General features: G+C 38.5%; 1 protein-coding gene across 1 annotated transcript; it reads right to left on the reverse strand.

Moving 5' to 3' along the window:
• Positions 1–139: 139 nt before the first annotated feature.
• LOC130198628 (macrophage mannose receptor 1-like) lies at positions 140–14836 on the reverse strand. The gene is made up of 31 exons (XM_056421859.1): positions 14703–14836; positions 14103–14459; positions 13732–13902; positions 13067–13222; positions 12682–12792; positions 12345–12482; positions 12058–12237; positions 11687–11841; positions 11284–11397; positions 10601–10716; positions 10327–10475; positions 10037–10236; positions 9637–9752; positions 9405–9477; positions 9048–9201; positions 8805–8843; positions 8466–8632; positions 8295–8356; positions 7175–7275; positions 6917–7059; positions 6648–6753; positions 5959–6086; positions 5242–5301; positions 4836–4938; positions 4028–4257; positions 3565–3730; positions 3138–3308; positions 2927–3043; positions 844–1002; positions 678–701; positions 140–600 (listed from the first exon to the last, which is right to left on the reverse strand). The coding sequence occupies exons 1-31, from the start codon at positions 14791–14793 to the stop codon at positions 347–349; spliced, it is 4311 nt and encodes a 1436-aa protein (XP_056277834.1). The 5' UTR covers positions 14794–14836; the 3' UTR covers positions 140–346.
• Between the last annotated feature and the right edge of the window lie 2573 nt (positions 14837–17409).

Genomic DNA, 17409 nt, shown 5'->3' on the forward strand with positions numbered 1-17409 from the left:
ATGTTTCGTCATGTTGTATTCATTAGTATACATGAGGAACGTGTGGGTCAATGATTGAATCCTTATGTGTTCCTCCAGGTTATTTTATTTGCTCTCAATAAAACAGCTTGAATGATATATAACGAATTCAACAGAATGATCAAAGTTCAATCTTTATTTTACATATACGACCTCGATGAGTGATCAGTAACCACAACCAGCAGATACATGTAAAGAAAACAAAAGTACAATAATTGCGTCTGAGAAGGTTGACTAAAAGTGTAAATACTTAACACATAAAAAATATGACATGTTTAAGCGAAGTTAAGCTTCACTGAATTCAATCCGATGGATTTGGGTATGTGCGTCACACGGCTAGAGCGGGGCCTGCAGGGTTCTCCTCTGCGTTTGATACCAGTTCACTGGTGTCAGGTTGGTAGCGCTCATTGTTGGAGAAGAGTGGGTTGTCAAAGGTAGATAACTTTTTAGGGATTGACAAGCGGCGTCCAGACCTCTTGAAGAGAAACAAGGCGATGGCTGTTCCGATGGCAATCACAGTAATGACCAGCACAACTGGCAAAATGTTGCGGCCACGGCTTTGAGGTTCCAGCACCGGCTTTCCTGTAAAGATCCAACACGCTGACGATGAGCCAGAAATCCATTATTAAAATAAATACAAATAACGAGATGTAACTTACCAGTTGTCTGTGATGCTTGTATTCCTGGGAAGATAACAAACGTGAAAACATTTTTTTTTCTCTCAAGGCATATCTGAATATAAAACAATTGATGTATGTGTGTGTTTTTGATTATTCACTGTCACACATCCCTGTCATTTAAATTCAAACAGTCTGATAATCTTACTTTTAGAGGTTTTGCAAATGTATCCTCTGTCATACCACCGGTGTCCTGTTACCCACGTCCCATCTGTAGCTGTCATTGATCCATAACTGGAGGAACTTTGGTCAAGAGAACGCCAGTTAGTGTAGTCCATGGCAGTTTTATCCAACCACTGCCACACGTCTGGGGACAAATAGAAATCCAATATTTGTTTTCCTTTCTTTTTTTTTTCTTCAGAAAAGAGTATTTCTTGATTGTGTTACTCATTGTTCCAATATGAATGGAAACAATAGTTATCAACATTTAAGTTTGACAAATGTTCAAGGTTCAAGGTTTTTTATTTGCCGTTTGTGCCTAGAACAGTCCAGACACATTGGAATTGTTTTGCAGGGCTCTCCGAGTCAACAGAGGTACAAACACACTATAATAATAATAATAAGAAGAAGAAAAAATATAAAAAACACACTGTACATAAGGTGGTAGAATATACAGTATTAAGTGCAGTTTTTAAAAAACAGGTTATCAACATAAAAAAGAGAGGGCAGAGGTTAATAAATAGATAAATAGGCTAGTGCTGAGCCGAATGCTGTTCCTAGCTTGTGAAAACAAAAAGGAGACTGTTATATGGGGATATTGCACATGTTGAGATGTATAGGGAAGGTTATGTGGGGATATTGCACAAATATACTTGTATAACCTAACATTTCCCATGTTATTTTTTATTGTTTACTGTGTACACCTTTATAAAGTTGCTATGAGGAAACACTTTAGCAGACAACTGTCAACCACTATTGTTTGTCCTTCTGTTTACAATGTTAAGTTTCACTTTTCCTTTTCAAACGTTTTAATTCAACCAAAATCTTGATCTCTTCCTGAACCTATCACAGTGTTTCTGTTCGAATTCTCTTCAAGGAGGTCACAGTTCAACGCACGGGGATACCCAGTGCATTAAGGGGATGCCAAGAAGTGACGAGTTGGGGAAGGTAATGGCTTCACTGACCAGACAACTGAGAGTTTTGAAACCGATGTTTTGATATTGTTTTTCTGTTGTTACACCTGGCCACCATTTACTGCAATATGTAAAAGATTCTGTAACAGCTTCCGGGCCGTTACCCGTGGGTTTCCCCCAAAAGCTCCAAGGATCAGCCGACAAGACCAAGGTTCTATTCGTGAACATCTTTAATTTCAATTCACAGCACCGCACAACGCAGACCTCAAGCCTGCGCCTCTGCTCACTCTCCCTCTCCACTCTCACCTGAGAGCTTTTATCAGGCCGGCATCGGCTGCTGACTGATTGCCAATCAGTCAGAGCAGCTGACTGATTAACAACCAGCCAGCAGCTGAGGCCAAATTGGAGACAGCTGCCACAGATTCCCTCCGTTTTAAGATTCTCCGATTATTGTGGACGCATGCGAGAAAAAAAACCTTTTCTTTAAGATTTCAAGCTTAACGCGGTGAGTATTGAGCTACAATTCAATTCAATTCAATTCAGTTTATTTGTATAGCCCAATTTCACAAATTACAAATTTGTCTCGGAGTGCTTTACAATCTGTACACATAGACATCCCAGCCCCAAAACCTCACATCGGATCAGGAAAAACTCCCAAATAACCCTTCAGGGGGAAAAAAAGGGAAGAAGCCTTCAGGAGAGCAACAGAGGAGGATCCCTCTCCAGGATGGACAGGTGCAATAGATGACAATGGTTACTTCAAGGGTGAAGTATTCCTTTAATGCTTCACTATGTTTACTACCAGCTTTATTAGAGCCTTTTTGCTGACAATTAGGTAAATTAAAGATGCATTGAGGCTTTAAAATCAAAAGAAGCAGAAAAATGTTGTGCAACTGCAGAGCTTTGGTGAACGTTCCTGATGCCTTTTTAACATTACACATATTTTAAATAAACATATTGATGCGTTGATGTATATATACATTTTTCATTGGTCTTTTGATGCATGTTTACATTATCTTTTCGCATACAGGATCTACCTATACAGCAATTCTGTAACTTCTTTGTTCCAGAGCTTTATTTACAGATAATCTTTCCTTCTTAATATAAACATGTAGTTTAAAGTTTGTTTTCATGAAAGATAAGACGAAGCGACTGTACCTGTGTGAGTTTTATACAAGCCGATCCAGAATGACATTTGGCTGTCTTGAAACAATGCAATATTGTTTTGAATGAATACTTGCTCAGGGGGATCTTCAATGCTGGCAAGAGATCCACCTTCACAAACAACCAATCAGAAAACAAGAGGTGTTGAGTTGAAGCTAAACACAGCTGAGTGATTTAGAATATGTATTAGTCCATCCATACTTACCATGTCTTGCACAGCTAGCAGATGCATCTGGCCATGACAGAGTATCTGTGCTAATGAGGTAACAATAACCCCTAAATGTTAGCCAGCTGATGACATGTTTTCTTTGTCTTGATTGTTCCGGGTTATCAGGGCAATATCCTGGAAAAGCACTCGACTCTGTTGGTGGCACATCTGTGAATGAGAGATGCATTCACGACGGTTAAATCAATAACTGCTGTATAGTTCATGGTTTAAAAATGTGACGTGATACAGTAAGCACCTATTTGACACTTGTAGAACACGAGAATAACGTCACCTCAAAAATACAACGATAACGATTGTAACCATTCGCCAAGCAGGTAAAGGTTTATGTATGTCTAAACCTTCATACAGGGTAAGAATCAGGATGCGTCGCATGAACATTTATTTAAATATACACGAGTCTTGCCTGTGGACTTCATGCAAATGCTGGTCGTTTTCTGATCGCAGTCGGCGGTGTTCCATTTTCCTTCAAGATCCACGAACACACATGGGCGGTTTGCTCTCGGTTGCCTGCTTGCCCAATTGGTTCTGACGATGCGCCAGCCGTCAATATATCTGAAATATCCCGCAGTCTGAAAGCAAAGAAAGATGGAACTGCATTCAGCATCAAATAATATATTTTTTTCAATGAAATCTGGAATTTTTAGGGTTTTTTCTTACAATTAACTTCTCTCCAACACTGAAAAGTCTGTTAAATGTTTTCTAAAATGAAACCATAGGTACATCAATGCTACTGATTGTATGCTACATCATGGCTAAAGTGCCAGAACACATTTAGCTCTATTAAAGCCATCAATAATAAAATTTAAGGTCATATCTTTACACATCACTTTGTGGATCTTCAGTTTGAGAAGCTCTGTGTCCTGTACCTCTATTTTGTTTAGTCCAATCCACATCGGACTTTTGAATTTCAACGCCAGAAGCTCAACATAGATCTCTGACCACTGGTTTCGCAGGCTAGCCAGTTTGGCACCGTCACTTTCACAGTTCTTTTTGGCTGCACCCCACGTCATTTTTTGAGAAACAAGCTTGAAAGAGTCATTGAATATGTTGACATAGTCGGTCATTGGTGGTTCAGGGGAGTCTGGGATGGAAATATCTGTCGGGTGACAATTAAGACAAATTCAGTTTTTCCTCAGTGGCATATTTATTAGTAGTGTAGTTATTATTTTTCTTTTTTCTGAAAATAATTAAATTAGTCACTTGCGCTTAAAATATAATATGCTAAAATATGTATTGTTGAAATCCTAATTTTGATCATTGCCGAGTTTTGATAACAAAACCGAGCAGTCTCACAACACTTCTCAGTTGCTTTAATTAAAATGGTGCTGTAGGAGGTCGAATTACTCCCAAATTTAAAATCAATGCGTTAACATGAAGTCAAATTGCAGGAAATAGTGACTAAAGCCAAGTGGACCCTGAATTATCAACATTATCTATTCAACCAACAATAACATACTCTAAAATACACCAAGTCTCTCAGTCATGCACATGCCATATACACCATGCACCTGCTGTTAGCGTGTGAGCTCTCACAACTAGGGTGCACACCGTTCAAGCCTGTGATGCTTGTGAGTGGATGCTTGGCAGATCATGTTAAGTTTTGTCAATAAGGAAAATATAGAATATATAAAATATCTGAGTACATATATTAATCATTCAAGAGAAACGACTCACCAACATTGCGAAGACAGACATATCCATTGGTGTCATTGCAGGACCTTTTTATCCATTTCCCAATACCAATGATGGGATTGGTGTTCATCAAAGCACATGCTTTCTGGTGAAACACAGCATTGATCAGGTCAAGAATAATGTATGGTCAGGTCTAGGGGACTGCGAGCACGTTTCCCTTAAAAAAGAATCACTCATTTACAAAATACTAGTCACGAAGCAGCCCTAATATAACTAATCACCACCATGAGAAAAACCAATGGGACAGTAGATCACCCAATACTTTCTACACAGTATGCTGTACTTCTAAAAGGATTCCCTCTACATTCTTGATGTATATATTCAGTTTCTTTAGTTAGACGTACATAAATATCTCTACAAAATAACCAACAATCGAAATGTTCATTACCTCTTTACGTTGTTGCAAGAGAAAGCCATGATCCATGTCATATGCATATTGTCTCATGCGCTGGAATGAAAATTCAAAGTGTCAGAAATATTTAGCAAAACACACAAACAAATATTTTACAAACAATGCAGATGCAAAAAACTGAATTAAAGATGAATTTTAACACTTTAACACTTTAAATAAACATAACTAAAGTTTACTTTCAATACAAATCCTTTACGACTCATTCGGCTTGATTTTGAGTGAGCGGGTCAAAATGACCCTGAACAGCACAGGTGTCTCATCTCATCACCCCATGAAAAAATAACTTACAAGATGCAAATAAAATGTAGAAAAAGATTCATTTTATGGTAGACTAATACAATTTATTTTTAGATTTTTTTCAATGTAACTAAAACAATGTTTGAACATGTTTTTTTCATTAAAACGAGTGAGTTCTCCTGATTGAACTCTGATCTATGGAGGGGTGAATAACTCAATTCCACTAAAAACGGATTGGATTGTTAGTAATGGTGTTGGTGATGAGGTACAAATGATAGTTTTTAGGAGTTTTTGGTTTCTGACCACTTATGGGTTATTCAACATTAACCGGGTCATCACGGCTGTATGTAAGAAACGAACATAACAGGAGGGGTAAGACTTAAGAGTCATGTAACACAAACAGTCATTTATAAATTCCCTCTTGTACAACCATTTGTATACGTAGTGTCCACTTACATCAGTTCCCCAATAGACGTATCGCGTTGGTCGGCCGTCAGTCCAGAGGAATGGACTACCGCGTACATTATATAAACCAATCCACAGGTCTGTGGCAGGTGCCTCCAACAATTTAGTCATCAAAAACACTGAAAAATGTAACATATAGTGAGCATATATTTAACCGTTATTTGTTTCACAGTTCAAATAAATAATATATATACATATATTTCTATGAAGCTCTTGATCAATGTGTGGGTCTACTTTAACTATGACAAAAGAAAGCAGAAATCCTCCCCTAAATGGTCATTAGATTACATTTTTAAACGTAGTACCATCCAGTGTGCATCACAGTCCTTCTCATGCCCTCTGACTTTTTGTTTAGACTTTTGTTGCATATTTCTTTTCTGGAGAATAACGACTCTAACAAAGTAAAATGATATAGTCGATAATGATAATAAATATATTATCCACCAGCGGTACCTGCATCACATCGGCAAAGGGAGGCGGACCAGAGGAATCACTGATACTGACTGATATCTGTGTATTTCTAGATTACTAGATTTTATTAGATATTATTGAGTTCTAAACTGTTATGTCAGTTAAAGGTTCATTATTACATTCCTATTAAATATGTTTATTATGCATTTCTGAACCAAGACTGGAATTGGTCTTCTGGAAAAAAACAGAAAACTAAATGTAAAACAAACCTTGCACTTCTCTCGACAAAATTGAAGCCAGATTCCCTCCCTTTGCTTTGCATTGCGTCTTTGCTCCATGCCATGTCTCCTTCTGGTTATTAATGATGCTGAAACACTGTTTTGGAAAAATTAAAAAATGTTTGTTATCTCAAAAGAGCAGCTTATTTTGTATCCACAATTAAATCAATACTTTCTCAGATTGATGGCCTATTTCATGCAAAATCAGTTGTCTCCCAAGTCTGCCTATACTGTAAAAAAATAAAAACGTGACCTCTGACCTTTGAGTCAATTTTTTGCCAGTTTTGTGGACAGCCGCCTTTTGGAGAAACTGTTGGTGCGACTGTGGCGTTTGCAGATGGCGAGCCGCTCCGCTTACAAATGAACTTGTGCTCTTGTCCACAATTATAAACATGCCAGAACCCTGTAAATCAATAAAAAATTTGTTTTAATAAATTACGGTAAATAAATGTAATCTTAGATTGGTTCTTTATTTAATAATTGAATAAGTTGTAGATTAGTCCGTTTAAGGTACTCGCCCATAAATTGAGTCATGGCAGCACAATTTTCATCATTGCGTTGGAAAGAAGGTTGATTTTCATCCCACCTTTGTAACACCACTGGAGAACCATCCATCCAACTTTTTGAACACAATAAAATCAATTCAAAATTTGAAAGACACATCCATTGCACATTTGCTTTACCGTTTTGTTTCTTTGTTTCTTTAAATAATCTGTTTTGACACCTAAGTATTATTTTTTTCATTCAAAAACAATGGTCCAAACCAGCAATTATATCATAGGGCATTATGGTATATACAATATCCAGGTGACAGACCTTTTATATTATGGATTATGTGCAGACGCTCTTGAGTCAACACTTCATAATTTGAATCTACTTGTCCATGATTGTTAAAGCAGACAGTAAAAGAAATGTCAATTACATTTAAAGCAGTAAAGAGGTACACAACACATTCCTTATTCCAACACATATCATATCCATTTTGTCAATATTGCATTGTATAGTTTTTTTATATAAAAAAATCTTACATTGAAAAATCTAGAATAACTCTCACAAATTCTTACTTTGATAATGTGTAATGTGAAAAAGGTTGGCAGACAATGGCCAACCTACAGAACTACCTGGGGTGGGTTACACATTTAATGCACAATTATCAAAATAAATGATCTCCACGGCATCCAGCCACCCTCCTACTGCAGATTAATATTGTGCCTCTGCAACTAATGCAATAGAGTGTTTATTGCTGTGTATATGATAACACACTCGATTGTAGGCGATACAGAATTCAAGCATATACGTATGCCATATATGCACATGGGTCTGTTGTGCTCACCTTGGATAAACAACCATAAACTACAGCCCAGTGAAGGATTTAGGATCAGCAATACTTTATCGTGGTGACATTTTCATTACTGCAGACACTTTTTTCTTATTCTTTTTTTAGGTTATTTTTTTTCCTTAACTGTAAAAGTAATTATGATGGCCAATGAGCAATTGTTGATACCAGAAGTTTTTCCGTGCATGTACTTTGTTTTCCCTCTTGTACCGAACACTGACTACAAAAAACAACTTATACGCAAAACTGTGAATTGTGTGTATGGTTTGTAACCCCTTATTTATTAAGTAAGTCATACTCACCTATATGTTTTATCAAGATCTACGTTCAAGCCTATCCAGTAAACCCCATAATTAGTGGAAATCTGCACACAAACAGACACACGGTGGAACAGTATATTGCAGTATGTTCTGAGCTTTAATGCCATGGCCAATGAGTGATGTCAGTAATGGAGAATAAATGTCACTTCTCACCTGTTTCCATAAAAAGACACTTTCAGCTTCACTGTTGATAACTACCAAGTCACTATGCATCTGTTGGCAGAAGCTACGAGCTTCCTCCATGGCCTTCGACTGTCTGTTATTAAAATAATACTGAGCCCCGTTCCATTCTAGCCACCCGTCGGAGGTCCTATTGTATTCTGAAAATATATCAGAAAGATGTCATGTATTACAGAACATGTGCAGGTTCAGATATATGTTGCTTTCTGGCTACTTTGTACTGAGAACACATTCATGGTTCCCAAAGTTTGGACTGACTTGATAGCAAATGAAGTTTTGGCTAAAAGGGTATCAAAGAAAAGACCCACTTACCAGGAGCGACAGGGTCTGGAGGCGGATTTGGAGTCACTCCTGTAAGAAGTAAGGAATAATATGAATTTCTACTCCTAAAATGAGCTCTGGTGTGATAGTAGACAGCGCTGACCTAATAGCATTTGAGGAAGAGAGTATAGGAAGGTCAAGCATGCCTGATTAACCTTTAACAAAGGTTACAAAAGAGTGACATGCTCTTAAAAAACTTCAGAGAGAATGTAGAGTTTCATTCCCTCATTTTACCTGCAGGAATCTGGCACACCCAGTTGCGATAACTTTCACAGTGCGCATCGTTCCAAGACCCACTACTACCCCGCTGATCCATGTTAATTTCGGTGCAAGATTCCACATTGTTTTTATTGTTTGGTTCTCCATCTTCCCAGTGTTGGAACTGCAGCTGTAAACAAAAGGTTAACAAAAAAACACATTTGAATTCATAATTTTAGAAAGAGATGCAGGTAGGCCTATGACGTATTTTGACGGCCAACCCCAGAAGTTATCATCGCACTGGTTCCCTCGACAAAAAGACAGAAGCCGATCAGAAGTGCCAGAATGCTAACTCCTTCCCAAGTTTTTGATGTAGAAAAATTGTGAACTCACTGGGGATCCATCGCTCCATTGATAACCGTTGACTGAGTCAGGAGCACTTAGCCCAATCCAGACTCTTCCGTAGCTATGATGGACAATGATTATATTTTATAAAATGGTTAAATTGGTGATATACAGTATGTCAAACTTGTTGAAGGACTGTCCCATGCTCTGCTAGACAACCGTCATCTAGTTTTGCAACTAGTTTTGTATTTTCTTAATTTTGTTATGTGTCATACTGTACCGATCAGGTAGCGAATTTAGCTCGTCAGCACTGTGGATGCTGAGCAGGTCTCCTCCAATGACCTTGCAGTAATCTCTGGCATCAAACCAGGTCCTCTTTTTTACAGATTTAAACACCTTAATCAGAAGACAAAGAAGTTAGTTGGTGCACGTGAGACTTTGAACAAGCAAACGGTATTTTAATGTCTTTGCAGTTTATTGTATGTGTGCCTTTTATAAGTCATAGCATGCACACACACACACACACAACAAACAGTACTATTCATCTGCAAGAAACAGGCAATGCATCATTTTTTCCGATTATTATTGATGCGTGAAGACAAATATTGTGTCATTTAATTGATAAACTTGTCATGTGACCCAATACTGAAGCCTATAGCTAAAAAAAATACATGGCTCACCTTATTACAAGAGTTTCTTAATCCAATTCGTGTCCAGCCCTTTTCACAAACGGAAGCGTTAAGACTTGGTGGTGCAGGAGTTACAACGGCTCCCTCTGCCAGGTGTTTGCAGATGTATTTCTCCTTATTGGTGCAGGGCAGCAGATCCCAGAGGCCGGCCAAAAAACCAGTTGTCATTGCAACACAGCCCTGTTGGTGACCTTGCATTGTCGAGGGAAAATGGGGAAAAAGCCAATTGTGATTCTAATTTTGGGAAAATCTTACAGATGGAGTTTAACTTTTCACCATACCTGGCATGAGAGCGTTCCAGTGAGTATACTTCACTAAATCTGTGTTGATCCACGCAAATTCATCAATGTTTTTCCGATTTGAGAGGCCCAACCAGAAGTATTTCTCGGGCCTCAAACCCACCAAGCTGATAAGGAAAGCATTGTCTACCCTGGAAATGTTTACACAATTAGGAGCGTGGGATCTCTTTTTCTTTTAGAATTCTTTGTGTAAATGTCAATGTATTTGGGCTCATGAAATGAAGTGTTACTCAGAATATATAATATGTGTTCTTACCTATTTGAAACATCAGCTAAGTTAGAATCTAACGTCCTGCAGTCATTTTTGGCCTCATCAAAGGTTTTGGTTTGTGTCCCTATAAAGTAGCAGTAAGAGCCATATCGTATCCACCCCTGGATTGTTGGGAAAAAAGTAAAGAAAGATCAATGATTGGCCGGATGGTTTTTCATACTTTACTTTACGTTGGTTAGTTCATTTAAGAAAAGCAAAGAGCAATGTAATGCGGCAACTTTCACCATAGCTGTCTCATGAAACTTTTCAAACCTATGCCAAATCAGAAAAAAAAATCTATTTAATCACTAGAAACTCAAACATTATACATTTAAACTTGGCCTAAATGCAGTATAATCAAGTCAGAATTTTTGTTTAATTAATAAAAAAATGTGTTAAACGTTTAGGTCCACCAGTCAAGGTAAGTGTAATATTCAGTTGCATTCCTGTTGTTTGTTTTGGTCTTGGTTGAAAAAGCACATCCCTTTTTTCTGTGTTTTTGCAGGTAGAATATTTATCTGATCTTTGCTGTGCTTTTAAAAAGGCCAAGAAAAAGCTCTGTTGAGCTTTGGGGGATCACAGTTAGCTTGAAGTTCAGGCCCTACACCAAAGTTCAACTTTGGAGATCATTTCATGAACAAAAGTGAAACTGTTTTTAAATAGATACAAAGTAAAACAACTTAACATACAGTTTTGCAGCCTACATCCTGTCGCACTTCATCTCCAGAGGGTTTTGAGGCACTCAGCTTCATACAAATGGAGCCACGTTTCTCCTCACACACGCGGTCATCCCAGTTCCCATTCTGCAACAAAGTACCGTGAAATCTTTATGTGGAGACTGGACGTACTGGAAGGTGCTAAAGTCAATGCACAGGTAAATCAAATGTCAATAAACCTCAACAAATGTCACATAATACTGGAGATACAGACATAGTTGACAATGCTACCTGTGACATCTAGCTGAACAATTTGCTTTTATGCTGTATGATAAATTGCATTTAAAGAGCATCATTAGATACCGCTTTCTCAAGTGTATGTTACGTGCAGAAACACAAAGTGATATGCGCACCATACACACATGATGTTTCTTACCTCTCCCCTGATTCGAACACAGTCCTTTATATCAGTGGAGACGGCAGGTTTCCCATATTCCCAGCTAGTGAAAGTGACAGTAGAGTGGTCACTCCATTCAAACAGCCTCTCAGTCTTCCTGTCATTAAGTCCAATCCAAAGCTCATCAGTGGATACTGCAGAGATGGACAATATACATTATCTTTCCGTGATCTATTTGCAATTAACTTATTCAGGGTTTTAAGGTTTGTAATTCAACTCTGGCTCAGAGCAATGGGTTCAAATGTGTTGGTGGCATTGTTGAGAGATTTGGACGATAATAGATGGGAAGTAGCGGTCAAAACAATGAATAGAATTAATATTGTGTGTTTTTTATTCATATTTTCACGTACTGTATCCAAGTTGAGAGATGACAAAGCTTTGGTCCTCCACATTGCTGATGCTGACCAGGTCCCCTCCATCATTACGACACGCTCTCTGAGCATCAGGCCACGTTTTCTGAGTACGATTAAGGTGGAAGCAGTGGCCATTGTAGAAAATCCAAGGACTTGAACAAAATCCTTTCACACCAGCTGATCAAGGAGAGAACCAAGAAGTATGGTCTGCGTGACAGATAGCATATACAGTGCTTCTTCTGAGGGGATGTGTTCAGTCGAATACACACAATTCTTTTCTTTACCTTGTGCAGGTGGTATTTCAGCCACTTCACTGTAGCAGATGTACCCGACTTTCTTGCTGCAAGGTACACTTTGCCAGGAGTACTGTACAGCAGGGTCAAGAATTGCACAGTTGTGTCCCGGATTAGGAAGCGGATGTCCTTAAACAAGATAATGGTCATACTTGACATTGTCTCACATCAGCTTTCAGATTTGTGTGTTATATTCTTGCTCATAAAACCTTGTAAAACCACAACATGTCACAGTGGATTGTATTTTTTTAAAAATAATTATTTGCTCATAATCTTTTTAGATATTACCATTATAATATAACTGAATTTTAAAAAAGCAAAAAACTACCTGAATCCCATTTCAGGTAGCGGTATGGCCTCCCGTTGGACCACATCCACCCATGTTCTGGATCCAGGATCAGCCCAGACCAAAGCATGTTGCCCTCTTTGTCTAGTAGAGCTGTTGGGGTAATGTTGAACAAAATGACAAAATAACAAGTGTCCCTATGTCACTAATTGTTAGAGCTCAAAGTTCCAGATTATTTTGACAACACAACGTCCCATGCCAACATTCGGATATATCAATGCAAGTCATCAAAAAAGTATCTTAATTAAGAGTGCTATTATAAATCCAATCCATTAATCGAGAAAAAAAATGACACATCATTATTGCATGGCCCAAATACTCCCTTTATCAAAACATAAGTTGAGGATATAGTATCGTGTCATCTGACCTGTGACGTAAGCCTGCTGGTGAGGGTCGGTGATGCTGAGCAGGGAGGCCCCCTGCTGCTTGCAGCTGGCTTCAGCCTGTGGCTGAGTCACAGCCGACCGTGTGTTGAGCTGGTAATACGCTCCTGTCGTTGGGTGGACAGTCCAGTCTTCTTTGGCTGTGAGAACACACACAATATCTATATGTTATGTTTGATTCAAGGTATGAAACATTGTGGTTGTATATGTTTTATCTTCAATAAATGATGGGGGTTGACATGATGGTTGGCTCTAAATGAATAACATCATACACCTCGTGACAGTGTTGCACACTTGGTCATCTTGGACCCTTTTCACAGCTATCATTTTTTTCTTCATAAATAGCTGTTATTAGGGCATAACTTGAATCCTTTCGCATGAAGCGTAATCTGTGTCAGTGAATGTGTCACTTGAAACAATTGTGAAAGTCAATTCACAGTAAGGCTAGTTGGAATAAGTTGAGTTTAGCTTGACTTTTGACTTCATTTTTTAAAAGAAAATCTTGTTGTTAATATGTGAATTCTGGTGTTTTCAGCACTGACAACTTTCATGACTCACTTATTTTCAATCGGTATCCACCAACATTGTAAATATGGCCTTATCCCACTGTGTTATCAAAAGAAAATCCATTTTCTCAGGCAGTACTCACAAGTACTCGGGCAGTAACCCCAGCGTTCAGTTTGGTATTTAGTCTCAAGCGCACACCAGAGATGCTTTTCCGGAGAGTCAACCGTCGTGCAATCTGTGTACCACTGGTCATTGTACTGGAAGGGAAACATGCATGGCAGTCCAGGAGCGTTTCCATCAAGTGCAAAGAGTTCTAAGAGGGGATGAAGCAAAGATTAGTTTCAGAACATTTGTACATGCAGTAATATACTTTAAAAACCTCATCACCTCCCTTAAAACGTAATTTCTAAATGTGTCATCTTCATTAATCTATTGTTGTGCTTTGAATGCAATGGGCATGATTTAGTGTGGACAGTGCAAGACCTTCGAAACTACAAACTGTTTATCCTGTACCTCGGTATGTTCTTGCACAAGCGCCGTTGGATGTCCCTGTAATTGTGAGGTGGTTATTGGGCCCTATTGTTTTGGAGAGGACCGCTGTGGAGTCTGCAGTGAGCTCCACGTAGAGCTCTTGGTCTTTGAGGGCGAGCACTGTTCCATTCTTGCATTCCCACCTTTGGAGGTCGCTCTTTTCATCACAATCGTAGCGGTTTATTTCACTTCCCACACTTTTCCCCTGGACGCCCAGGCACTTCTTAGTTTGCAGAACCAGAAGTCGATCGCCAGTCGTCCAGCGCAAGTCATTGCAGTCGCTGTTTGTTTTAACCAAACAAAAACCAGTGTCTTTGTTAGTTAGCTGAAATGGAGAATCTGTTGAGAAAGAAATAATGACACACTTTGAATGTTTATTGCAGAAAAAAATTACAAAATAATTTCCATAGTATATTGACATCCCGTATATGCAAAATATAAATAAAAAAATAGAACAGCAAGAAGAAAATAATGTATTTAAGACTAGTGACACATGACACATGGTAAAGGACACAACAGTCTCACATAAAGAGTCGAGTACATATCTACACAGTCTCTCAAACAAAAGTCAAAATACTTTACCATCTGAAGCCAAACATTGTAACGTTTGGATGAGGAGCACAAAGGCTGTACATGTTATCTTCATCCTTCGTATTAGCCTGAGGCGTCTCATAGCTGAACACTTTATCCGTGCATTTCTCACGAGGGTTGCAAGAGCTGTGTGGATGATTGTCGAAAGTCAATCTTGATACAACTGACACATCCCGTCTCGTCGTGTCGTCATTACTTTTTTTTTCTTGGGTCCAGTATCAGATTTTTTTTCTTTATACTTCTAATTTATAAGCGGGATTTAAAACCGGAACCCAAAAGCTGATATTTGCACATTTGGCTTTTTTTATTGTCGTTTCCAGAAGATGTTTGTCCGTGGATGTGTCATTTAACATTGCATAATCAACAACACATAATGTGAGAACAAGGAAGTGCTAGTATCATGCGCCAGTAGCTGACCTCTTAACCCTTGTGTTGCCTTAGGGTCATTTTGACCCGAATCAATATTACACCCTCCCCCCGCCTTAGGATTAATTTGACCCCATTCAATGTTTAATGTCGGTGTTCTTTCGGTAGTCAACAAACAAACATAAAGTGCCTCATACTTAAACTTGGAAAACAATATTAATTCTAATAATTTTCTGGAGGTTTTAATTGCTGGCGTCAAATTGAACCCAAAGGGTAAAATATGTTAGTAAATATAAAGGTAACAGGAGGGTGAAACATTGAATCGGGTCATAATGACCCAAAGGCGGGGGGAGCGTGTAATATTGATTCGGGTCAACATGACCCTAAGGCAACACAAGGGTTAAGTGATGGCCAGTCTACGCACGTAGCACAGAGAAAAACAAATATTTTGGATTGTGACGGTTATCATTTATATTTAAATACATCACCAGCTATCAAGGCAACCGCCAGTTATTCCACTTATTTATCATCTTCATCTCCTTAATTTATTTTACATCCCTTCATTTATTTTACATTCACAAGTTCAATGAATGTGATTTCCATGTATGTAAAGAGAGGAAGCAGATGTGATACAAATTGTGGTTGGAGCCGATAAGCATGAGTCACACAGATTCTGGAGAACGTTGCAGTCTGACGTTTTTTTGTTTATTTCAACTTGACTGGAGGAAGAATTGTGTAATATTAACAACCAAGAAGCTTTCAAACTGCTGACGTCTTTTTTTTAATGTGTAAAGCCGGACCTTCTCAAGAATTACTCTTTAGCATATTTATGTGAATGACTATGGATTCACTTTTTCTTAATTCTATGTCTATGTTTATTGTTATGCACCTTTCACCGAGTCAATTACCTTTTCTGGACAACGTACTTGGACAATAAATGATTCTGATTCTGAATTTAATTCTTCGACCAGTTAAAGGTGTATGCTAGAAAATGTTTAAATGCTTTAGTGTTCAAAAAACGATATATACATGTATTCACCCTCTTTCTTAAATGCTCCATTTAAGTGAAACCATCTTAATAATGAAAAGAATACATGACAATTTAACTTTTTACAATACAGCACTTTCAATGCCTCCCTGTACCTGCCTACATGTCAACAGGCAAAGACAAAACACCCAGTTGAGGTTAATTGGTAGGTGTGAATGTTTCTATGTACCTACTAGAGCCAATCGTACTTCACCACAAGAACAGACGGCTCAATGGCGACTAAACTTTCTCATATGAGTCTTCAGAACTGCTCGTTAAATAACTCCAAAACCTCCTCCCACCACACTTATCCAAAGTTGGATTAGCTGAGACTGACATTTATTCAAACGTCACATGGCAGAAGACTGTAAGACTTCATGGACTGAAAACATTGCTGCTCAAATAATCATACATTTATTTTCCTCGGCTACATATTTGGCAAAAACATTTAGTAGTTTCTTGAAGTTTTAGTTTCTGCTGAAAGCCTAGCGTGACGAGTGTACTGCGGGGTCAGCTGAACAACTCTTGGCTGCTGAGAATCACAGCAGCGGCATGATCGCGGTTGATGAATCAATGGCAGGAAGTAACGGCTACATCCTTTCCCCCCGGCTTACGGGGGCAGCAGAGGAAGTAGGCCTTCGTGCGAGAGAGAGTGAGCGAAAGTGTTCGGTTAAAGACTTGATTTGATGCTGTAAAATAGATATACAAAAAGCCGTTTGTATATCTATTACTCGTCCTACGTTACCTTGAATTCATAAATAAAACGTTGCTTTTCTCGCATGCCTCCATGGTGGAACAGGTCTTGATAAAGTCTTGAGGAATTGAAGTAAATGGGGCAAAAGTTTAACAACAGCAAAACTATATCTAAACACACGTCTCCAAACCGTCACACAACTCGTGCAAAATAATCAGATTGTATAACTGTGTTAATTTTTGAGCACCGGGCTCTTTTCTTCAGACTGAAGTGGTCCTTTAAGCACACATATCTCAATACCCACACCAGGATTATTAGTTATGGACTGTAAATGATGTTGCAGAGTTAATAAGTAAAAAGGTTGAAGACGGAAGGATTTGGTCGATGTGGTCTACGTTAATGAAAAAGAAAAATGGATGTGTGCCTTTTATTTAAAGAACTTTATATTCAAAGAGGAAGTGGCTTCTGGGAATTTGAGAAGTGAGCTGTGGTAACTTTGCTGTTGAGCAAGATGTCAAGAAGTAAGCAGGTGAGGTGTGCTGTTGAAGATTGCTGAGTAGACAAAGCAATTGGGCAACACCAAAATCTTTCTAGGTCTTTCAGCACAAAAC

The sequence above is a fragment of the Pseudoliparis swirei genome, chromosome 8 (genome assembly GCF_029220125.1).
Source record: "Pseudoliparis swirei isolate HS2019 ecotype Mariana Trench chromosome 8, NWPU_hadal_v1, whole genome shotgun sequence".
NCBI classification, from domain to species: Eukaryota; Metazoa; Chordata; class Actinopteri; order Perciformes; family Liparidae; genus Pseudoliparis; species Pseudoliparis swirei.

What these genes read in the sequence shown, in the direction of transcription:
- LOC130198628 (XM_056421859.1), bottom strand. Translation starts at nt 14,793, where the DNA reads ATGAGACGCCTCAGGCTAATACGAAGGATGAAGATAACATGTACAGCC. An exon ending in GGCAAAAAATTGACTCAAAG is followed by an intron (nt 6,754 to 6,916) that starts GTCAGAGGTCAC and finishes TTTCCAAAACAG; the next exon opens with TGTTTCAGCATCATTAATAA. An exon ending in TTTGTCGAGAGAAGTGCAAG is followed by an intron (nt 6,087 to 6,647) that starts GTTTGTTTTACA and finishes TACATTTTTCAG; the next exon opens with TGTTTTTGATGACTAAATTG.